Raw genomic sequence first — 23,556 nt, 5'->3', positions numbered from 1 at the left:
CTCCACCGCACTTTCTCCTCCTGTGTACCTCGTCCTTGTCTCTCTTCCATTGAGCTTTCTCCTCCTCTGATTTTTCTATCTGTCTTGCCATCCTCGCCTTTTCTCCAGTGATTTTGTTCTGTTTCTCACTTTTGCACTTCGCACTTTTCCCGCCTCCCGTTTTCCCGCCGCTGCCACCCGTACGGCCCCGCCCCCGCTCTCATTCATCATCCCGCCTCCCACCCCCAAGCTGACCCCTCCTCCCCTCTTATGGCGGCTGCTGCGTGGCTGAAAGCGCACCAAAGGCAAGCCCGTCTGCACCCGTCCGCGCCTGAACCGCGCCGAGCGCCAGAACCCCTGGCCCCCAGCGGTCCCAAAACCCCCAGCTCAGCTACGACGCTGCCTCCCTCCACGCACTCAACCCCGGATGAACTACCACCTGCTACCAAGCCAGCCAGAAACGCACCCATGGACCCTTCGCCTGTCACACATGCAAGCATTCCTTCCACGTGACTGCAATCCGTCCACCAGCCCACGCTCCAACAACCACCTCAAGTGCATCCTCATCAACGCACGCTCCGTCCACAAGCACGCCATTGAACTATGGGACCTCCTGGACTCTACCGCACCAGACGTCGCCTTCATCACTAAACCCAGGATGAACGCCTCATCGGCCCCCGACATCGCCCTAACCATCCCTGACGGATACAAAATCACTAGGAAAGACCGCACCAACCAAATCGGAGGAGGAATCGCCATCATCCACCTAGAGCTCCATCAACGTCACTACCTCCACCGAAGACACCCCCCTTGCCGCAGAACATATGCACTTCCAGATCCACACCGACCCCAGGACCACCCTCAGAGGAACCCTCGTCTACAGGCCCCCCAGCCAACGCGCCCCATTCAGCCAATCCATCACAGATTTCATCTCCCCGCACGCCCTAGCCTCACCTGACTACATCCTCCTCAGAGACCTGAACTTCCACCTGGAGAAGAACAACGACCCCAACACCACCACCCTACTCAACAACCTCGACAACCTCTGACTCAAGCAACTGGTGAACACCCCCACCCACATCGCCGTACACACGCTCGACCCCATCTTCTCCGCCAGCAACCATGTATCCTTCAGCCACTCCTCAGAGATTCACTGGACCGACCACAGATGTGTCCACTTCACCTTCAGACGCAAGACCCAACACCTTCGCACACAACCTATCCCCGCAGACCCTGGAACAAAATCTCCACAGAACAGCTACTCTCTACTCTCAACCATAACCGACCTGCCATCACCTCCGACGCCAACAATGCAGCCCTCAAACTCACACAATGGATCACCAACTGCGCCGACAACCTCGCCCCCCCCCAGACGCAGCCCAAGACAGACCAACATCAGGAAACCTCCTTGGTTCACAGACGCCCTCAAAGAAAACCTGCCGTACCCTCGAAAAAACCTGGCACAAAGAACACACTGCAGAAAATATGTCAGCCCTCAAAACCGCCACCCGCGAACACCACCAGCTGATTCGCCCCACCAAAAGAGCATCCTTTAAAGAAAGACAGGACAAGAACACTCACAACAGCAAAGAACTCTTCAACATCGTCAAAGAGCTCTCCAATCCCAACGCCAGCTCCAACTCCATCACCCCCTCTCAAGAACTCTGCAACTCCCTTGCTACCTTCTTCCATCGAAAGATCACCGACCTGCACGACAGCTTCGGACCACAGATCCCACCGACCACCACGGAACTCGTAGCCCCAACCATCACCCTCAACACCTGGACACCCATCAGCGCCGAAGAGACTCGAACAACCATGAACACCATTCACTCCGGCGCCCCCTCGGACCTGTGCCCACATTACATCTTCAACAAAGCCGACGCCAGCATCGCCCCCTATCTCCAGAGCATCATCAACAGCTCGTTTGCATCTGCCACCTTCCCCGAGAGCTGGAAACCTACGGCGGACCCCAACGACCTGAAGAACTTCCGTCCCATCTCACTCCTCCCCTTCCCGGCCAAGGTCATCGAGAAGGCCGTGAACAAGCAACTAACCAACTTCCTCGAAGACAACAACCTGCTCGACCCCTCCCAGTCCGGCTTTAGGGCCAACCACAGCACAGAAACCGCCCTCTTCGCAGTTACCGACGACATCCGAACACTACTAGACAACGGAAAAACAACCGCCCTCATCCTCCTCGACCTCTCAGCTGCCTTCGACACCGTCTGCCACCGCACCCTAATAACCCGCCTCCGCTCCACCGGCATCCAAGGACAGGCCCTGGACTAGATCATCTCTTTTCTCTCGGACCAATCCCAAAGAGTCTACCTCCCGCCCTTCCACTCAGAACCCAGCAAGATCATCTGCGGCGTCCCACAAGGCTCCTCGCTCAGCCCTACTCTCTTCAATGTCTACATAAGCCCCCTTGCCGACATCACTCACAAACACAACATCAACATCCTCTCCTACGCAGACGACACCCAGCTGATACTCTCCCTCACTAAAGACCCAGCCACCGCCAAAGCCAACCTGCAGGATGGAATGAAAGACGTTGCAGAATGGATGAAGCTCAGCAGCCTGAAACTGAACTCAGACAAGACGGAAGTCCTCATCCTCGGAAACTCCCCGTCCGCCTGGGACGACTCCTGGTGGCCCACGGCTCTGGGCACCGCACCAACCCCTTCAGACCACGCAACCTCGGATTCATCCTGGATCCCCTTCTCACCATGACCAAGCAAGTCAACGCTGTCTCGTCCTCTTGCTTCCACACACTTCGCATGCTCCGTAAGATATTCCGCTGGATCCCCGCCGACACCAGAAAAACTGTAACCCACGCCCTCGTCACAAGTCGCCTGGACTACGGAAACACCCTATATGCAGGAACCACCGCAAAACTTCAGAAACGTCTTCAGCGCATACAAAACGCCTCTGCATGCCTCATCCTCAATGTTCCCCGCCACAGCCACATCTCCACCCACCTGAAGCACCTGCACTGGCTACCCGTCAACAAAAGGATCACCTTCAGGCTCCTCACCCACGCACACAAAGCCCTACACAACAAGGGCCCTGAATACCTCAACAGTCGCCTCACCTTCTACACGCCTACCCGTCATCTTCGCTCTACCTGCCTCGCCCCTTGCCACCGTCCCTCACATCCGCCGAACCAACGCTGGAGGAAAATCCTTCTCCTACCTGGCAGCCAAGACGTGGAATTCCCTCCCTAACCACCTCAGGACTACCCAAGATCACCTCGCCTTCCGGAAGCATCTCAAGACCTGGCTCTTCGAGCAGCAGTAACCCCACCCCCCCAGCGCCTTGAGACCCTCACGGGTGAGTAGCGCGCTCTATAAATACCATGATTGATTGACTGATTGATTGAAACTTAATTGGTGTTAAAGAAAGGAAATAACCAGGGACTCCTTCACCTAACTTTAAAACCCCTTCATTTTTAAAGACATCTTGCAGCATAAGTGTAAAACTAAGAGTCTCTTCAAAATTAAAAAATTGTATTTAGTTAACATGCAGAACCTTTTCACCTTAGTACAATTTATTTTAGCAGTGCATTGAGATGTATTCATTTAAAAGTGATAGTTTTCAAACATAAATTTGGAAACAAATTTGGAAACATTAAGTTCGATGGCATCTGTCGCTGTAGATACGCATGTTCTGCAATAGCTCGCCATCTGGTGTTGGGCCGGAGTGTTACAAGTTGTTTTTCTTCGAAGAAGTCTTTCGAGTCACGGGACCGAGTGACTCCTCCTTTTGTCTCCATTGCGCATGGGCGTCGACTCCATCTTCGATTGTTTTTTTTCCGCCATCGGGTTCGGACGTGTTCCTGTCGCTCCGAGTTTCGGAACGGAAAATTAGCTAATTTCGGAAGATTTTCGTCGGTATTGTTGCGTTCGGGATCGGCGTACTTAGATTCCACACCGCATCGAAGATCGAAGAGCTCCGGTGCCCTTCGGGGTAGTTTTTCGATCCTCCGTCGGGGCCTGGTCGGCCCGACCGCGTGCTGAAGAACGCCGATGGAACGGACCCCGTTCCGTTTGTGCCCCAAATGCCACAATAAATACCCCTACACAGACCAACACTTGGTCTGCAACCTGTGCCTGTCACCTGAGCACAGCGAAGACACCTGCGAGGCCTGTCGTGCGTTCCGGTCCCGAAAAACACTCCGAGACCGTCGAGCCAGAAGACTTCAGATGGCGTCCGCACCGACAGCCCAACGGGAGTTCGAGGAACAGGAAGAGGAAGGTACCTTCTCGATCCAAGACTCAGACTCCGAAGGATTCGACGATACACAAACCGTGAGTAAGACGTCAAAATCCACTCAGAAGAACATTTACAAGGCCCAGGGGACGCCACTGCCACCAGGCCATGGCTCGACCCATAAATTCGGTGACCGACCGTCGGCACCGAAAAAGGCCCAAACAGTGCCGAGATCGTCCGACTCCGGTCGAGACACCGGCACGCAGCCTTCTCGGGACCGAGAAAGTGCTGGAGACAAGCCTCGACACCGAGATGCCGGTGTGGACACGGCTCGACGCCGAGACAGCGGCACCGAAACAGATCGACGCCGAGAGGTTTCGGACCCGAAAAAGAAAAAAGTCACCTCGGAGCCGAAAAAACACGCAGACAGGGTTTCGATGCCGAAACAAACTGCAAGCGACCCAGCTTCAGGCTCTTATACAGAAGAGCACTCGCTAACCTCACAAATGCAGAAGCATAGGTTTGAGGAAGAGCTACAAGCAACTGATGTGGACCATACGCAAAAGCGTATCTTCATACAGCAGGGGACAGGAAAAATAAGCACCCTTCCCCCCATTACGAGAAAGAGAAGGTTGGAGTTCCAGACGGAACAGACACCACAACCAAAAGTGGTGAAAAGAGTTACCCCACCACCCTCTCCTCCGCCCGTGATTAACGTCTCACCAGCACAAACTCCATCACACTCCCCAGCTCACACCACCATGAGCCAGGGTGACCAAGATCAGGACGCATGGGACCTATACGACGCCCCAGTGTCAGATAACAGTCCGGAGGCATACCCTACAAAGCCATCTCCACCAGAAGACAGCACCGCGTATTCTCAAGTGGTGGCTAGAGCAGCACAATTTCACAACGTAAGCCTCCACTCAGAACAGGTCGAGGATGATTTCTTATTCAACACACTCTCCTCCACCCACAGCTCATACCAAAGCCTGCCTATGCTCCCTGGTATGCTCCGGCACGCAAAAGACATCTTTAAGGAGCCAGTCAAAAGTAGGGCAATCACACCAAGGGTGGAAAAAAAGTATAAGGCGCCTCCTACAGACCCGGCTTTCATCACTACACAGCTGCCACCAGACTCTGTCGTTGTAGGAGCAGCTAGGAAAAGGGCCAACTCTCACACATCTGGAGATGCACCACCCCCAGATAAAGAAAGCCGCAAGTTCGATGCAGCTGGTAAAAGAGTCGGAGCACAAGCTGCAAACCAGTGGCGCATCGCGAACTCCCAGGCACTACTTGCGCGCTATGACAGAGCCCACTGGGACGAGATGCAACATCTCATTGAACATCTGCCCAAGGACTTACAAAATAGGGCAAAACAAGTGGTTGAGGAGGGACAGACCATCTCCAACAACCAGATACGCTCCTCCATGGACGCTGCAGATACAGCTGCACGGACAATTAATACATCTGTAACTATCAGAAGGCATGCATGGCTCCGAACGTCTGGATTTAAACCAGAGATTCAACAAGCAGTTCTCAATATGCCTTTTAATGAAAAAGAACTGTTCGGTCCAGAAGTGGACACAGCGATTGAGAAACTCAAAAAAGATACGGACACTGCCAAAGCCATGGGCGCACTCTACTCCCCGCAGAGCAGAGGGAATTACAGCACATTCCGTAAAACGCCCTTTCGAGGGGGGTTTCGGGGTCAAAGCACACAAGCCAGCACCTCACAAGCCACAACGTCCAGTTACCAGGGACAGTATAGAGGAGGTTTTCGGGGACAATATAGAGGAGGGCAATTCCCTAGAAATAGAGGAAGATTTCAAAGCCCCAAAGCCCCTACTACTAAACAGTGACTCACAGGTCACTCACCCCCTCCACACAACACCAGTGGGGGGAAGAATAGGTCATTATTACAAAGCATGGGAGGAAATCACTACAGACACTTGGGTTCTAGCAATTATCCAACATGGTTATTGCATAGAATTTCTACAATTCCCTCCAAACATACCACCAAAAGCACAAAATTTAACAACACACCATTCCAATCTCCTGGAGATAGAAGTGCAGGCACTATTGCAAAAGAATGCAATCGAATTAGTGACAAACACACAAATAAACACAGGAGTTTACTCACTGTACTTTCTGATACCAAAGAAGGACAAAACACTGAGACCAATCCTAGACCTCAGAGTAGTCAACACTTTCATCAAATCAGACCACTTCCACATGGTCACACTACAAGAAGTATTGCCATTGCTAAAACTACACGACTACATGGCAACTTTAGACCTCAAGGATGCTTATTTCCATATACCAATACACCCATCGCACAGGAAATACCTAAGGTTTGTATTCAAAGGAATACATTACCAATTCAAGGTACTGCCTTTCGGATTAACAACCGCACCAAGAGTCTTTACCAAATGTCTAGCGGTAGTCGCTGCACACATAAGAAGGCAGCAAATACATGTGTTCCCATATTTGGACGACTGGCTAATCAAGGCCCATTCGTTCATACAGTGCTCAAATCACACAAATCAGATCATACAAACCCTCTTCAAACTCGGGTTCACCGTCAACTTTACAAAATCCAACATTCTGCCGCGCAAGGTACAACAATACCTAGGAGCCATAATAGACACATCAAAGGGAGTAGCCACTCCAAGTCCACAAAGAATTCTAAATTTCAACACCATCATACAACGCATGTATCCAACACAAAAGATACAGGCAAAGATGGTATTACAACTCCTAGGCATGATGTCATCATGCATAGCCATTGTCCCAAACGCAAGACTGCACATGAGGCCCTTACAACAATGCCTAGCATCACAGTGGTCTCAAGCACAGGGTCACCTTCTAGATCTGGTGTTAATAGACCGCCAAACTTACCTCTCGCTTCTGTGGTGGAACAACATAAATTTAAACAAGGGGCGGCCTTTCCAAGACCCAGTGCCACAATACGTAATAACAACAGATGCTTCCATGACAGGGTGGGGAGCACACCTCGATCAACACAGCATACAAGGACAATGGAACGTACATCAAACAAAACTGCATATCAATCACCTAGAACTTCTAGCAGTTTTTCAAGCACTAAAAGCTTTCCAACCAATAATAGTTCACAAATACATTCTCGTCAAAACAGACAACATGACAACAATGTATTATCTAAACAAGCAGGGGGGGACGCACTCCACGCAGTTAAGCCTGCTAGCACAAAAAATTTGGCATTGGGCAATTCACAACCAAATTCGCCTAATTGCACAGTTTATACCAGGGATCCAAAATCAACTCGCAGACAATCTCTCTCGAGATCACCAACAGGTCCACGAATGGGAAATTCACCCCCAAATTCTGAATACTTATTTCAAACTCTGGGGAACACCTCAGATAGACTTGTTTGCGACAAGGGAGAACGCAAAATGCCAAAACTTCGCATCCAGATACCCACACAAACAATCCCAAGGCAATGCCCTATGGATGAACTGGTCAGGGATATTTGCTTACGCTTTTCCTCCTCTCCCTCTCCTTCCTTACCTGGTAAACAAACTCAGTCAAAGCAAACTCAAACTCATATTGATAGCACCAACTTGGGCAAGGCAACCCTGGTACACAACGCTGCTAGACCTATCAGTGGTACCCTGCATCAAATTGCCCAACAGGCCAGATCTGTTGACACAGCACAACCAAAAGATCAAACACCCAGATCCAGCATCGCTGAATCTAGCAATCTGGCTCCTGAAATCCTAGAATTCGGGCACTTACAACTTACCCAAGAATGTATGGAAGTCATAAAACAAGCCAGAAGGCCATCCACCAGGCACTGCTATGCAAGTAAATGGAAGAGGTTTGTTTGCTACTGCCATATTAATCAAATACAACCATTACACACAACTCCAGAACATGTAGTGGGTTACTTGCTTCACTTACAAAAATCTAACCTAGCTTTCTCTTCCATTAAAATTCACCTTGCAGCAATATCTGCATACCTGCAGAACACCTATTCAACTTCCCTATATAAGATACCAGTCATTAAAGCATTCATGGAGGGCCTTAGGAGAATTATACCACCAAGAACACTACCTGTTCCTTCATGGAACCTAAATGTTGTCCTAACTAGACTTATGGGTCCACCTTTTGAACCCATGCACTCCTGCGACATACAGTTCCTAACCTGGAAGGTGGCATTTCTCATCGCCATTACTTCCCTAAGAAGAGTAAGCGAGATTCAGGCGTTTACAATACAGGAACCTTTTATACAACTACACAAAAATAAAGTCGTCCTAAGGACCAATCCTAAATTTTTGCCAAAGGTTATTTCACCGTTCCATCTAAATCAAACAGTGGAACTTCCAGTGTTCTTTCCACAGCCAGATACCGTAGCTGAAAGGGCACTACATACATTAGATGTCAAAAGAGCATTGATGTATTACATTGACAGAACAAAAAACATCAGAAAGACTAAACAACTCTTTATTGCATTTCAAAAACCTCATGCAGGAAACCCAATTTCAAAACAAGGTATAGCCAGATGGATAGTTAAATGCATCCAAATCTGCTACCTTAAAGCTAAACGACAGCTGCCCATTACACCAAGGGCACACTCAACCAGAAAGAAAGGTGCTACCATGGCCTTTCTAGGAAACATCCCAATGCAAGAAATATGTAAGGCAGCCACATGGTCTACGCCTCACACATTCACCAAGCACTACTGTGTAGACGTGTTATCCGCACAACAAGCCACAGTAGGTCAAGCCGTATTAAGGACATTATTTCAGACTACTTCCACTCCTACAGGCTGATCCACCGCTTTTGGGGAAATAACTGCTTACTAGTCTATGCAGAACATGCGTATCTACAGCGACAGATGCCATCGAACTGAAAATGTCACTTACCCAGTGTACATCTGTTCGTGGCATCAGTCGCAGTAGATTCGCATGTGCCCACCCGCCTCCCCGGGAGCCTGTAGCAGTTTGGAAGTTACCTTCAATTATTTATATATGTATCATCTCAACCTTAAATAGGTGCATACTTAGTCACTCCATTGCATGGGCACTATTACTACAATTCAACTCCTACCTCACCCTCTGCGGGGAAAAACAATCGAAGATGGAGTCGACGCCCATGCGCAATGGAGACAAAAGGAGGAGTCACTCGGTCCCGTGACTCGAAAGACTTCTTCGAAGAAAAACAACTTGTAACACTCCGGCCCAACACCAGATGGCGAGCTATTGCAGAACATGCGAATCTACTGCGACTGATGCCACGAACAGATGTACACTGGGTAAGTGACATTTTCATTATTCCCCATACCCTGAGAAGAGCACCAATAGTAAATTAAAGAGGCAAGTCACTTGGTATGTGCATTTTATGCGTGACCTGGGTTCCTATCATACATGAACAGTATAGTTTATTAAATAAAACATAGAAGCAGCTTTTGTGCAGCGCACACCATGAAATCATGTATTTCGAGGTCCTCTTATATGTGATAATGCCGAAAAAAGAGGGGAAGTGATATTAAACAATTACCTAGGATCACAGAATTTAGAAAAGTGGGTAAGCCGAGATTAATTCTAGGTTTTCTGGTTTCCCATTGTTTATTTCAGCCTCTACTTTATATCCTTCGCTTCTCCTACATCTATCTTGCCACCAATCCCTCCAGCCACCCCACCTGGCATCACTGCGGCCCCCGGGCACATCACAGACCAAACTTTTTGGCCCCTGGGAAAATGTTTGAGAGTACTCATGGTTTACATTATGAGTTACGAGAAGGGATCATAAAATGCACATCTGGACACTATTAACGACTATTCGATAGAAAATAATATTAATTACAATTCGGGAACGGTTTCTAATATTTTGCTTCAGGACTGGGCTTTGCTTAACATACCACTGCACTGATATACAGTATAATGCAATTGTGACCTTTTGCAACGAAGGCTTCATACGCTTCTTACCTTTAACAACCAAAGTGCCTGATTACTGGAATCAGGGTGCTAGATTCCAAACAGCACATTTAATTTCCATGTTATGAATCCCCATGTGTGGCACATCTTAAAAATTGTAAGCCAAAAAGAACTAGAATATAATTCTGTCGCCTTCTCCACTCACCTCATCAATGAAGTTTCCAATTTCATCAGGATTAGCTGGGCGAGGACGGTATTGGGGAGCAGCTGCAAGAGTTGGTGCAACATCATTACGCATAACATCAGGGCGGGCATCCAATCCTCTGTGCAACTGGCTCAGATCATAGTCCTGCAGGGATTATATGCAAACAAAATGTAAACTCAGCAAAAAGGGTTGTTTGTCAAATACTATTGTACAAATAGCAATGGCTTCAGGACCCATAATATTTTGATATAATGTTTTCCTATGCGATTTTTATACACCACAAGAATTTAAATTTTGACTTGCCAGGAACATGAATAGTGGGGCTAGCACGTAATCTTGTCTTATCCCTGTTAGGCTCAGGAACAAGCACACAAGTCTCTGGCACGATGACACTGTATCTGCACTGGATATAACTCTATATGCCCTTCGAAGACCCAGGCACCGCCCTACAGCAGATGTATCTCCATTCACTCAAATGGAAGCTGGAGTCAAGCGGCTGCCACGTGTAAACATGCCGGGGCAGGGCCCTTTGAACACACACTGTCCCACCCAGATGTGCCTCATCACACTACAACAAGGTGTCACCTCCTACCTGGTCTTCTTCTCCACCGCCTTCTTCGTCGTAGTAATAAACATTATCCCGCGTGTCATCCTCCGGGGGCAACAAAGGCTCTTTCACCACCTTCTTCTTCCGAACAAACAACAGGAGAAGCAGCAGCAGGACTGGACAAGACAACAGAACAGAGTGAGATTCTCCGCGTTGGACTTCATAAGAAATAGCATTTGCCCACCATGTATCTATCTATCTATCTATCTATCTATCTATCTATCTATCTATCTATCTATCTATCTATCTATATCATCCACCATTAGAGTCCCGCACAGCGGCAACACTGCAAAGTAGGAAACATCAGTAAACCCACTGCATAACTCTAAAAACAGATTCAAATTTTAACAATAAATATTTCAAGAACCAGCTGTGGAATCACCGTTACGTCTTTTTCCCACTGGCAGAGGGAAGTAACAGCAAAAAGTTCTGCAGTGAGTTTCTTTCCTCTCATACGATCTGTCCGTTTATCTAGAAGGCCATGAAGACATCGCTGAAATATTTTGTTTGAGCCTACTCCCAAAAAGGGTGTCTCCAATAAGGGATAGGTTCATGACAGATTTTCAGGATCTTCCCATATAGTACATTTACAGGACTCCAACTAGGAATACTTTACAGCCAGTGATGATCCTGAAACTCTGGCATGGGCCTGGTCCTCCTTTTTCTAGTCAAACAACTTTATTAAGGAAATACATCAAACAGGAAACCGCAAAATAAGAATACAAAAAAATAAAAAAGACAGGTTTATTTTACATGGGCAGCTAATCATAATGATTCCTGGAAATGCATCTACAAATTCATTGCATGGCAAGCGAACTTGGTGACACAGGTCTTCTATGCCATTTGGAGCAGAGTATGTTACCATCTGTAATCAGATCGGTTGTTTACAAAAACGTTCAGAGTAAGTTCAGAAACAACAGAACAGGTCTTCCCCTTATTCATCTTGCATTCAAAAGAGCAGACGAGCACACATCGAAAAACAATTTCTCCCTTTGTCACTGTTCTCCCTGCTCTTTTTTCCTTTTTCTGCCTTCGCCGTCTCATGATGGAAACACACATCCCGGGCTCACGCCCACCACCTACAACTACCACGACAAAGTAAGAACTGCCCCTGATGCAAGGCGGCCAGCCCTATCTTGTACATTAATATAGGATTTTGAGGACAAGGAGTAAGACTGGATTGGAACTGAAGCACTGGTCATTTTGTTATAATTTTCATGACTTCTGTCAGGCATCATCTGTTTTTTGGAGCTCGAAAATTGTCTCACTACCCATGGAAAGAAATGATGGATGTTCTTTAAGTATCTTCTATTAACGTATTTTTGAGCATTTAAAGAAAAATTGCTGAAAAGTTTACAAGATCAATGGTACTTAGTATATTTTGAGGTAGAATCAATCAGGAACTGGGGAAACGACAGAAAGTTGTTAATATTCGGATAATGTACGTCAATAGGGACATTACAGTAAGTGCAGAGAGAGGGATCGAGATCATGGGAGGTCCATACGAGTAGGGGTGAGAGTTGGGTGAGTGAACAGAGGACATCGGGAGGGATAGAGGTATGCTGTAGCAAAGGCTGATAAGGCCCAGTCTTGGGCTTTTAGATAGCCGAATCCAAGTACACAACTGGCAATGCAGTTTTAGGGAGGTCGAACGTGAACTTGGCAACACAAAAGCAAGAGATCACCTTGTTCAGCGATTAAAGTCCTCAGGTTCTCCACCCCACAACACAGTGCAACAAAGGGAGAACAAACCTCTTAAAAATTAAGGCTTTAAGCAAACAAGCATTTGAAATGCAATCGGTCTCGCATTTGCTCCAGTTAGAGCTATTGGCGTTGTAAATTCCTAACTGGACTTTTCTTGATACATAAATTGAAAATGAAAAGTAAAAAGGCTGACATAAGCGAGCCGATTCAAAGCACCATGGCTGCCATGAGCGCGAAGGAGACACACAAAAAGAAGCTCGCTTGCAGTCCAACGTATCGGCAATCGTGCAATTATCCATGTAACAGGGGCAGTCTGCGAGGCGGTAACAAAACCTCCCCAAGGAGGGGCAAACGGAAAGCATTTACCAACGATAAAGGATTTTTGAAAGGAAAGCCCACGAACGGGTAAAAGTGATGTGTGTGTGGTGGGCGTGCTTAAAAGCCCACAAGACTTACAGCAGGTCAAAGCGCTTGCGTGCTCGACCTAAAAATACGCCTTTCTAAGAGCTTAAACGAAGCAGGTGGAAGCCACCAGCATAAATGGCAGTATCTGCCCCCACCCCCAACCATGCACCCAATTATTGTGTAGCAGAACATGTAGCTACTGGCAATTCAAAAGAAACTCCCACTTTATGAATATTTACGTCTTGTTACTTTTCCCCATAGTTTTCGAGTGATAAATAAAACCTTCATGTAGATGCCCTTTGTGACGGTACTAACAAAGGTGATCAAACATATCTAGTCTAGGCTGTGCCTCAAGGACACTCACACAAGCCGCTCATTTTGATTTCAGAAGTTTCTATCCTGAACTCCATTGACGTTTGCTATGGTTGAGATAGTGTTCAAAAGTAATTGTCACTTTCCCGAAAATAGAATCATAGATGTAAACTCTTACAATGTTTTCCTTCAAAATGCTAAACGTCTTTCATGTCTTTGCCACTCACTTGGAAAAGATCTCCCATTTTGGCCTCAAGTGGAATAAACATTTGGTCAATACCATGAGGTATTTTTTTTTTTTTTAATTATAGCCCTTGCAGGGAGGCCAGTCGCTCCCAGCATTTTTTTTTTTCACTCGAAATACTTTTTTCAGGTTTCCAGATCTGAACTGGAGGACGAAGAGATAACTGAAAAATCTTTCTGGCAGAGGGGATCTGCGATGAAAAATAAATCTTCCTGGTTTTGTAGTTTATTTTTCCTTGTAGGCACGTCCAGCTTCCTCCTTAACAAACCTAATATCAATAGTAAGTGGCAATTAAGCCTTTCAAGGTACAGTCATCCTGCTGTAGTTCGGTTTTCTCAGCATCACTTTGGATCAAATCTGCTAGCTAGCCACCATATTCGGGGCTCAGGTAGTTCAAGAATTCACTGCAGTATCTGCATTAATGTGTTGAGAGGGCGTGCCGGGTTAGAACACCCAGCCAGCAGCATTCTCTCCGGGTTCCCTACATGGCCCCATAACTGCAGCAGGTCTGGCCCTGGATTTGGTGCTCGGTGCCCTACCTTGGATGGCACATGACCTCATCTGCTAGTCTCAGTCAACTCCCAAGGGTAAGAGCCTCATACAATGTATGAGGACTTCAGATGCACTCGAGATGCTTCCACAAACTTAAAACGTTTTTGGTGGTTGTTAGTGGGTATCGTCTTTCAGAGATTTCCATTGCTCACCAATGGTTCTTTTGTGCAAAAACGTTTTCTCCCAGCTCCTTTCAGAACAAACCTCGCCTCCTTCCAAGAAAGGCCTTGTTTAGTGTCTCCGACCTATAGATGCCCGAGAGGGGGGGGCACTGGCAAGCACTGGCACAGAGTTTCCCCTCGACCTCAACTAGCCGCGCTTAAGGTGTTTTAAAGTACTCTCCTTAAAATGTGAATTCACGCGGTGTTTGTACGGTACGGTCAATCTCCAAAAGGAATCCAGAAAAGAGTTAAGTTAGTGTAGCGTCCTGTGCCGAATGTCACGTGCTGCAAGGCACTAAGAGGAAGGAGTTTAAGAAAACCACAACTACAGTCTCTACATCATTAAAGGTGTTCTGAAAAGCTCTCCCTTGAAAACAAGTTTTTTGACTGCAACAAAAAGCAGCTCACACAAACAGCATGCAACAATACATTTTACAACATCACTTGTTATCTACCACAGCTCACTTTATTGTGGTGCTACGTACTAACAGTTGTTTCTAAAGAGGGAAGAAAAATTGCAGGTTTTGAGCAGGTTTACTGGCGGAGCTGCAGAGTCAAAAAACATTTCCAGTTAAAGTTGAGGATGGAGGGGTTTAAAACCTGAATTTATTTTTCATCTCATATATATCGATGTTAATGTAGTAGGGCTCACATATCTGTACCAGCCCTGCAAAGGCGTACATGCAGGTGGGACTTGGACACCCGCGAGGAGCATGAACACAGCACCATTTCTTCAAGTCTGAGCTGAACACCTGCATTCCGTGGGATTCGGTTTAAAAAGTTTAAGTTTCAGCATGGCAAGGAAAGACATACTGCATCCGAAATGAAAAGATGCCGCTATCCAATAAATATCCTGGGCTTAGCCTTAAGTGGTTGGCCCTGTATGAGAACCCAAAGAAAAAAGTCTAAAGCCAACAAACCAAACGCTTTGTTCTGAACACAGGAAGGCTGTGATGGAAGTAATGAGGAACATTCTCCCAGCATGTGCGACTGTGCAGACCTCTCTGCCAGCAGGCCCGGCTGTAGCGCAGAAATGTCTTCCAGCATTCATAGACTCCTGCAGAACATTCTGAGGCCTCCCCAGATCTCACTGGCACGCCCTGATTCACTGCAAAGCACTATACGGGAATGCTGTGACTCGGTGGAAAGCATTCAACCCCCTCGTGCCCTATGCAAATAATATTCACGCACACCGCATTCTGTATATTGCCTCATAGTTTCACATAGATAGCGCTTCGTACTACTGGCGAGGGCCCGAGTCATATTTGCAGATGGATAGCACACTGCCCCATTACTGTGCTAGGGAAGGAAGCTGCCTCGGTCACGTGGTCTATAGGGTAGTGCATGCCTCCAGTGCACTCTCATGTTTTGCTGCTATGATGCCTAAATTTGAAGCCAAAATGAGTGAGAGCAAGGACTCGAAGCATTAGATTCTCCTGTGTGGATAGACAGAAAAGAGGGTACGGTGGCGTGCGTGGGACATGTTTGTATCATTCTTGTAACCGCACTGTGTAGTTGCAGCTGCATGCGGGTGTTGGAGAAAAGTGCGAGAACAGATACGCGACATGTATGATAATCTCGATAGGTTTTGGGTTGTCTAGTTGGTCCAACTGAGATCACAACGAATTCTGAGCATGGTAACTGCGAGGAGTACTTACTGAGCAGTGCCAAGATGGCACCCAGTATTCCAAGGATGGCGGGCACCCCCATTCCTCCGGCAATGAAGGCTTTATGTTCGCAGTCCATGCTGTCCCCGTCGCAGTTGCAGGCCGTGGCCTCGATGGTCGTCAGCTTGAACACCCCCTCGCGGTCGTGCAGCGTCACCGCAATCGTGTACGTCCGCTGCTCCAGCTGCCTCAAGGGCTTGATCGCGAGAACTAGGGACCAGACAAAGACAGATGATCAACCACGAGGAGGCACACAGTTCTAAGGCGAAAGTTCTACAAAAAAAAGTCACAACTTTATGCAGCTAACACGATTCTCCATAGTACACTTTGGGATTTCCAAGCGAGAGAAGGTGAGCTCGGCTGACCAATAAAGAAACTGAATGAACTCTTGACACGCAGCAGAAAAAGGACAAGGCTAGGGAAGATTCCTTCCAGCAACATTTACTCTGTCAAAACTTACTCCAGATTCCTACAGAACAAAGGTGGGAGGGGAGCGGGAATGGACCCTGCCTGCCCTTTAATGATCCTGGACGGGTAGCTATGTATAGTAGTGAACAAACTACTTTTGTGGCTCCGGTTTGCCTTTCGATGTTGGGCCAATGTCAAAAACTGAAATGAGAAGTGCGGTGAGGTTTCCTGCCTGGATGTGAATTCACAGAATCAGAGGCCGCATTTCCTCTTACAGGTGGAATGGGGCACTGCTGGGCAGACAATCCCCTAGTTTAATGGGCTGTCCACAGCACTGAGCACAGAGGTACAGTCTGTAAAAGAGGTGCTACATGGGGCATGGAAATAGTGCGTGCAATGCAGGCAAAATGCAAAGAAACCCACGAACTGCTGCCAGTTTCCTATTAAGGGAACACATGTAGGACTGTGCCTGTGAAAAACAGCATTTTTGCAGGGTGTGGGAGGGAAGGCAGCAGAAGAGAACACATGGACGTGCTTTACACTGGTTTTCCTCAGGAAAAATATTCTCTCACTGGTGGTAAAAAAAAAAGTAGCAACAGATTGTTTAAAAAGTCTGTATGCGCTTTTCTGCTAGGTAACAATCTGCAGGGATAGGTTTGTAGACACGAGTTTAAAGGGAAATCTATGGCGTGTGTAGATATTCATGCATATTCAAGGCATCTTTAGAAAGCCTCAATATTTGTCATAAATTATCCCCCCCCCCCCTCAAAAAAATGACAAGATGCAGGACAGCCACTCACCCTTGTCATTCACTTCTGCTGTCCAGTTCTCCATGGACTCGGGACTGAGCTCCACCGTGTACGGGAACGTGTGCGGTTCCAGGTCGAGGTCCACAATCTTCAAATTTTGGGGCAGGGGATTCTGAATGCAAATTTGGAAGATTCGCGGGACGGGTTCCGGGGCGTTGTCATTGACGTCGAGGACTTTGAGGAGCAGAGTGCCGGTCCCCGACCTTGGTGGAGTACCTAAGAGAGGAGGAGGTGGAACATGAGTGTCTCCAAACCATGCACCATGCACACATGTAAATGAAAGCCATCGCAGCTGAAAGCACCGCCCTCATGAGCGCCACGGATCAAATGTGCCCGAGACAGCATTTGTAACCTTAACCTATAGATCACGGTTCAACCTCTGGCAAGGCAGGCGCAGCTTTACCAGGGACAGCCAGGTCTGTTGACTAATAGTATCTTTGGAAACCTGCACGAGCCCCAGATGAAGTGCTCTGTGGTGCACAAGCACCCAGCAGCCTCTGGCTACCACGTGCTGCGTCATCGCCTTCCATTCCACGGCTGCACGGGCTTTAAACAGCATCACCAACCCAGTGACGTGCTCAATGTGGCAGGCATCCCCCACATGCAAATACCACGGGTACCCAGAAACCAGAAAGTACGCATGCAGGGCGCGTGGCCAGTGGCAAATACGATATGGGTGGTATTGTCACCCACAAACTAGAACCAAGACATGGAGGACGACCACATCAGCGGGCTGAACGATAAAGGTCCCCGCTGCCCCAAGACCAGGATTAATGCGCGAAGGAGACCGGCGTTAAGAAACCAGAAATGCCTGAATGAAACAAGCGCCCAGAAAGCAAAGCTAAGGAATTAGGCATACGGGTGCCCAGAAAGCAGGACTGAAGTGTAAGGAGGCAGGTGAGCAGGCAAAAGCAGTGAGTGGGGCGTGAAGGACACAGCTGCAGAGGAAGGTCAAAGGGGTTCAAGTGCCCCGAGAGCAGGATGATGGTGTGAAGGGTAGCGATGCCCTTCTGTCACAACCCGCTCTGCAATTAGGCAACCACAGATATTTGCCTAGGGCGGCAGAGAACAGGGGCTCGCACTCTTCATTGATCCCCTGCCACACGATTTATTGCCCCCCTGATCACAAACTCTGGTTGAAATTCACTGAAGGGGTAAGCTGCAGAAACCTCAGCAAGAGCTCTTCATAGGTCAATTTTCACGTCACCAACGACGTACAACAGGGGTGGAAAGAAAATGTGTATTTAATATAGCATTTTACACGGTAAAGTACAGAGCAAGTGATTAACCATTAATTACGCATGACATAAGTACTTATTGGCAGAGTTTAGTCTACGAGTGAAAGTTAAAGGATTCTACAGAGACATAGCAATAGATTACAGATGAAACTCAACATCTTGGCATGATAAACACACACATATATATATGGAAAATGTCACTTACCCAGTGTACATCTGTTCGTGGCATGAGACGCTGCAGATTCACATGCTGTGCATTATCCTGCCATCTAGTGTTGGGCTCAGAGTGTTAAAAGTTGTTTTTCGTCAAAGAAGTCTTTTCGAGTCACGAGACCAAGGGACTCCTCCCTTTCGGCTCCATTGCGCATGGGCGTCGACTCCATCTTAGATTGTTTTCCCCGCAGAGGGTGAGGTAGGAGTTGTGAATATACTAGATGTGCCCATGCAATGGAGTAGGTATGTATGTACATAATGTGTATTAAAATAATATTTATTTACAAATTTACAATGGTCATTCAACTAATAACGGCTCCAGGCTCCCGGGAAGGCGGGAGGGCGCATGTGAATCTGCAGCGTCTCATGCCACGAACAGATGTACACTGGGTAAGTGACATTTTCCGTTCGGTGGCATGTGTAGCTGCAGATACACATGCTGTGCATAGACTAGTAAGCAGTTATCTCCCCAAAAGCGGTGGTTTAGCCTGTAGGAGTTGAAGTTGTTTGAAATAATGTTCTTAATACTGCTTGTCCTACTGTGGCTTGTTGTGTTGTTAACACATCCACGCAGTAATGTTTAGTAAATGTATGAGATGTAGACCAGGTGGCCGCCTTACAGATTTCTGTCATTGGTATGTTTCCTAGAAAGGCCATGGTAGCACCTTTCTTTCTAGTGGAGTGTGCCTTTGGTGTAATAGGCAGTTCTCTTTTTGCTTTTATATAACAGGTTTGAATGCATTTAACTATCCATCTGGCAATGCCTTGTTTGGATATTGGATTCCCTGTATGAGGTTTTTGGAAAGCTACAAACAATTGTTTTGTTTTGCGAATTTGTTTGATTCTATCAATGTAGTACATTAGTGCTCTTTTAATGTCTAATGTATGTAATGCTCTCTCAGCTACAGAATCTGGTTCTGGGAAGAACACTGGGAGTTCCACTGTTTGATTTAAGTGGAACGGTGATATGACTTTTGGCAAGAATTTTCGATTTGTGATTAGAACTACTTTGTTTGTGTATTTGTATAAAGTGTTCTTGTATGGTAAAGGCTTGTATTTCACTTACTCTTCTGAGAGATGTGATAGCTATTAGGAAGGCTACTTTCCATGTTAAGTACTGTATCTCACAAGAGTGCATGGGTTCAAATGGTGGACCCATGAGTCGTGTTAATACGATATTGAGTTTCCATGAAGGAACTGGTGGTGTTCTTGGTGGAATAATCCTTTTCAGACCCTCCATAAATGCTTTTATGACTGGGATTCTGAATAGTGAAGTAGAATGTGTAATTTGCAGATAAGCCGAAATTGCTGTGAGATGTATTTTAATGGATGAAAAAGCTAACTTTGACTTTTGTAAGTGTAGTAGGTAGCTTATAATGTTTTTTGCAGATGCGTGTAATGGTTGGATTTGATTATTATGGCAGTAATAGACAAATCTTTTCCACTTATTTGCGTAGCAATGTCTTGTAGTAGGTTTTCTAGCCTGTTTGATGACCTCCATGCATTCTTGTGTAAGGTCTAGATGTCCGAATTCTATGATTTCAGGAGCCAAATTGCTAGATTGAGCGATGCTGGATTCGGGTGTCTAATCTGTTGTTTGTGTTGAGTTAACAGATCTGGTCTGTTTGGCAGTTTGATATGAGGCACTACTGACAGGTCTAGTAGTGTTGTGTACCAAGGTTGTCGTGCCCAAGTTGGTGCTATTAGTATTAGTTTGAGTTTGTTTTGACTCAATTTGTTTACCAGATACAGAAGGAGTGGGAGAGGGGGAAAAGCTTATGCACATATCCCTGACCAACTCATCCATAACGCATTGCCTTGGGAGTGAAGCTGTGGGTACCTGGATGCAAAGTTTTGGCATTTTGCGTTTTCTTTTGTTGCAAATAGGTCTATTTGCGGTGTTCCCCATCTTTGGAAGTAAGTTTGTAGTATCTGGGGATGAATTTCCCATTCGTGGATCTGTTGGTGATCCCGACTGAGATAGTCTGCTAACTGGTTTTGAATTCCTGGTATGTATTGTGCTATTAGGCACTCCGTATAGTGGGTGTGAATCGCCCAATGCCAAATCTTTTGTGCTAAGAGACACAATTGTGTAGAGTGTCCCTCCCTGTTTTTTCAGATAATACATTGTTGTCTGTTTTGACAAGAATGTGTTTGTGGGCTATTAGTGGTTGAAATGCTTTCAACGCTAGAAACACTGCTAGTAGTTCTAACTGATTTATATGAAGTTGTTTCTGTTGAGTGTCCCATTGTCCCTGGATGCTGTGTTGGTTGAGGTGTGCTCCCCACCCTACCATGGAAGCATCTGTTGTGATCACGTATTGAGGCACTGGTTCTTGGAAAGGCCGCCCTTGGTTTAAATTTATAGTATTCCACCATTGAAGCGAGGTGTATGTTTGGCGGTCTATCAACACTAGATCCTGAAGTTGACCCTGTGCTTGTGACAATTGTGTTGCTAGGCAGTGTTGTAAGGGCCGCATGTGTAATCTTGCGTTTGGGACAATGGCTATGCATGAGGACATCATGCCTAGTAGTTTCATCACTAATTTTACCTGGAACCTTTGGTTTGGGTGCATGGCCTGTATTAAGTTTTGGAATGCTTGTACCCTTTGTGGACTTGGAGTGGCAATCCCTTTTTTTGTGTTGATTGTTGCTCCCAAGGACACGGCTGTAAGTGTGATTTTTGGTAGTTCAGTGAGAACCCTAGTTTGTGAAGGGTTTCTATGACGTATTTTGTGTGTTGAGAACACCGTTCTTGCGTATTGGTTTTGATTAACCAATCGTCCAGATACGGGAATACATGTATGTGCTGTCTTCTGATATGGGCTGCCACTACAGCAAGGCATTTTGTAAAGACTCTTGGCGCTGTTGTTATCCCGAATGGCAACACTTTGAATTGGTAATGTACCTCTTGGATTACAAACCTTAAGTATTTTCTGTGGGAAGGATGTATGGGTATATTGAAATACGCATCCTTGAGGTCTAATGTCGTCATGTAGTCTTGTTGTTTGAGCAAGGGGATTACGTCTTGAAGTGTCACCATGTGAAAGTGATCTGATTTGATGTAAAGATTTAGTGTTCTGAGATCTAAGATGGGTCTTAGAGTTTTGTCCTTTTTGGGTATGAGAAAGTACAGGGAGTAAACACCCGTTCCTTTCTGATGATTGGGTACTAGTTCTATTGCATCTTTTTGCAACAACGCTTGTACCTCTAGCTGTAATAGATCCATGTGTTGTTTGCACATGTTGTGTGTTCTTGGAGGCACATTTGGTGGAAATTGTAGGAATTCTATGCAATAACCATGTTGGATAATGGCTAGGACCCACGTGTCTGTTGTTATTTCCTCCCAGTTTTGGTAAAAATCTGTTCGTCTCCCCCCCCACTGGTGTTATGTGTTGGGGATTTGTGACACTGAAGTCACTGTTTATTTTGAGGGGTCTTTGGACTTTGGAACTTTCCTCTAGTTTTAGGGAACTGTCCACCTCTGTATTGTCCCCGAAAACCTCCTCTCGGATACTGGCTCTGGATTGTGGGTCTGGTTTGTGAGGTTGAGGGTTCTGTGGTTTGGCCCCGAAACCCCCCTCTAAATTGTGTTTTCCGAAATGTTCCTCTGCTCTGTGGGGAGTAGAGCGCGCCCATGGCGTTGGCCGTATCTGTGTCCTTTTTTATCTTCTCGATAGCAGTGTCCACTTCCGGCCCAAACAACTGCTGTCCGTTAAAAGGCATATTAAGCACCGCCTGTTGAATTTCGGGCTTGAATCCTAAGGTGCGTAGCCATGCGTGTCTCCGTATAGTGACCGCTGTATTTACAGTTCTTGCAGCTGTGTCTGCTGCATCCATTGCCGATCGTATCTGGTTATTAGAGATACTTTGGCCCTCTTCTACCACTACTTGTGCACACTTTTGGAACTCTTTGGGTAGATGTTCTATGAAGTGTTGCATTTCGTCCCAATGAGCTCTATCATATCTCGATAGCAAGGCCTGTGAATTGGCAATGCGCCATTGATTGGCTGCTTGTGCTGCAACTCTTTTCCCTCTATCATATCTCAATAGCAAGGCCTGTGAATTGGCAATGCGCCATTGATTGGCTGCTTGTGCTGCAACTCTTTTCCCTGCTGCGTCAAACTTGCGACTTTCCTTGTCGGGTGGTGGTGCATCTCCAGAGGTGTGTGAATTCGCCCTTTTGCGAGCTGCGCCTACTACCACTGAGTGAGGTGTCAATTGCTGCGTGAGGTACATAGGGCCTGTTGGGGGAGGCTTGTACTTTTTCTCCACCCTAGGAGTGACGGCCCTGCCTTTCACAGGCTCTTGAAATACTTGCTTTGCATGTTTCAACATTCCTGGTAACATGGGAAGACCCTGGTACTGACTATGTGTTGACGACAGAGTATTAAACAAAAAGTCATCTTCAATCGGTTCAGCATGCAGGGTGACATTGTGAAAAGCAGCTGCTCTGGACACCACCTGTGTGTAAGCAGTACTGTCTTCAGGTGGTGATGGTCTTGCTGGATAACAGTCGGGACTATTGTCTGATACAGGCGCATCATAAAGATCCCATGCATCTGGGTCATCTTGGCTCATCCCTCTGTGCGTTGGAGACTGCATCATAGGTGGAGTAGCCATTGGTTGTGGTGAGCGTTGTGGTGATGGTGGCGGAGTTACTTGTTTTGCCACCTTGGCCTGTGGTTGTTTATGTTTATCTTGGAAAGCAAGTTTCCTTTTCATTCTGATAGGAGGGAGAGTTCTTATTTTCCCTGTCTCCTTTTGAATGTGGAGCCTTCTCTGTGTGTAATCTGGCTCCCCTGCTTCTAGCTCTTGTCCGAATTTGTGTCCTTGCATTTGTGAGGACAGGCCTTGTTCCTCAGTGCAGGAACTTGTTTTCGGCTCCGAAGCCGGATGTTTCGGTATCGAAACCTTTTCAA

The 23,556-nt window shown here is 46.8% G+C and overlaps 1 protein-coding gene across 2 annotated transcripts in view; it reads right to left on the bottom strand.

The window, feature by feature from the left end:
- The window catches only part of LOC138266903 (B-cadherin-like), a 147,373-nt gene that overhangs the window by 8,275 nt on the left and 115,542 nt on the right, over positions 1 to 23,556 (bottom strand). For both annotated transcript variants that reach the window (XM_069215634.1, XM_069215635.1), the window contains exons 12-15: positions 17,175 to 17,399; positions 15,958 to 16,176; positions 10,907 to 11,037; positions 10,315 to 10,458 (exon numbers count right to left, since the gene is read on the bottom strand). In XM_069215634.1, the coding sequence (XP_069071735.1) occupies positions 10,315 to 10,458; positions 10,907 to 11,037; positions 15,958 to 16,176; positions 17,175 to 17,399 (719 nt within the window). The remainder of the gene's footprint in view (positions 1 to 10,314; positions 10,459 to 10,906; positions 11,038 to 15,957; positions 16,177 to 17,174; positions 17,400 to 23,556) is intronic.

The sequence above is a fragment of the Pleurodeles waltl genome, chromosome 12 (genome assembly GCF_031143425.1).
Source record: "Pleurodeles waltl isolate 20211129_DDA chromosome 12, aPleWal1.hap1.20221129, whole genome shotgun sequence".
In the NCBI taxonomy this organism is placed as follows: domain Eukaryota; kingdom Metazoa; phylum Chordata; class Amphibia; order Caudata; family Salamandridae; genus Pleurodeles; species Pleurodeles waltl.
Note: the sequence above shows the minus strand (reverse complement) of the source record. Positions and strands in the feature narration are given on the sequence as shown.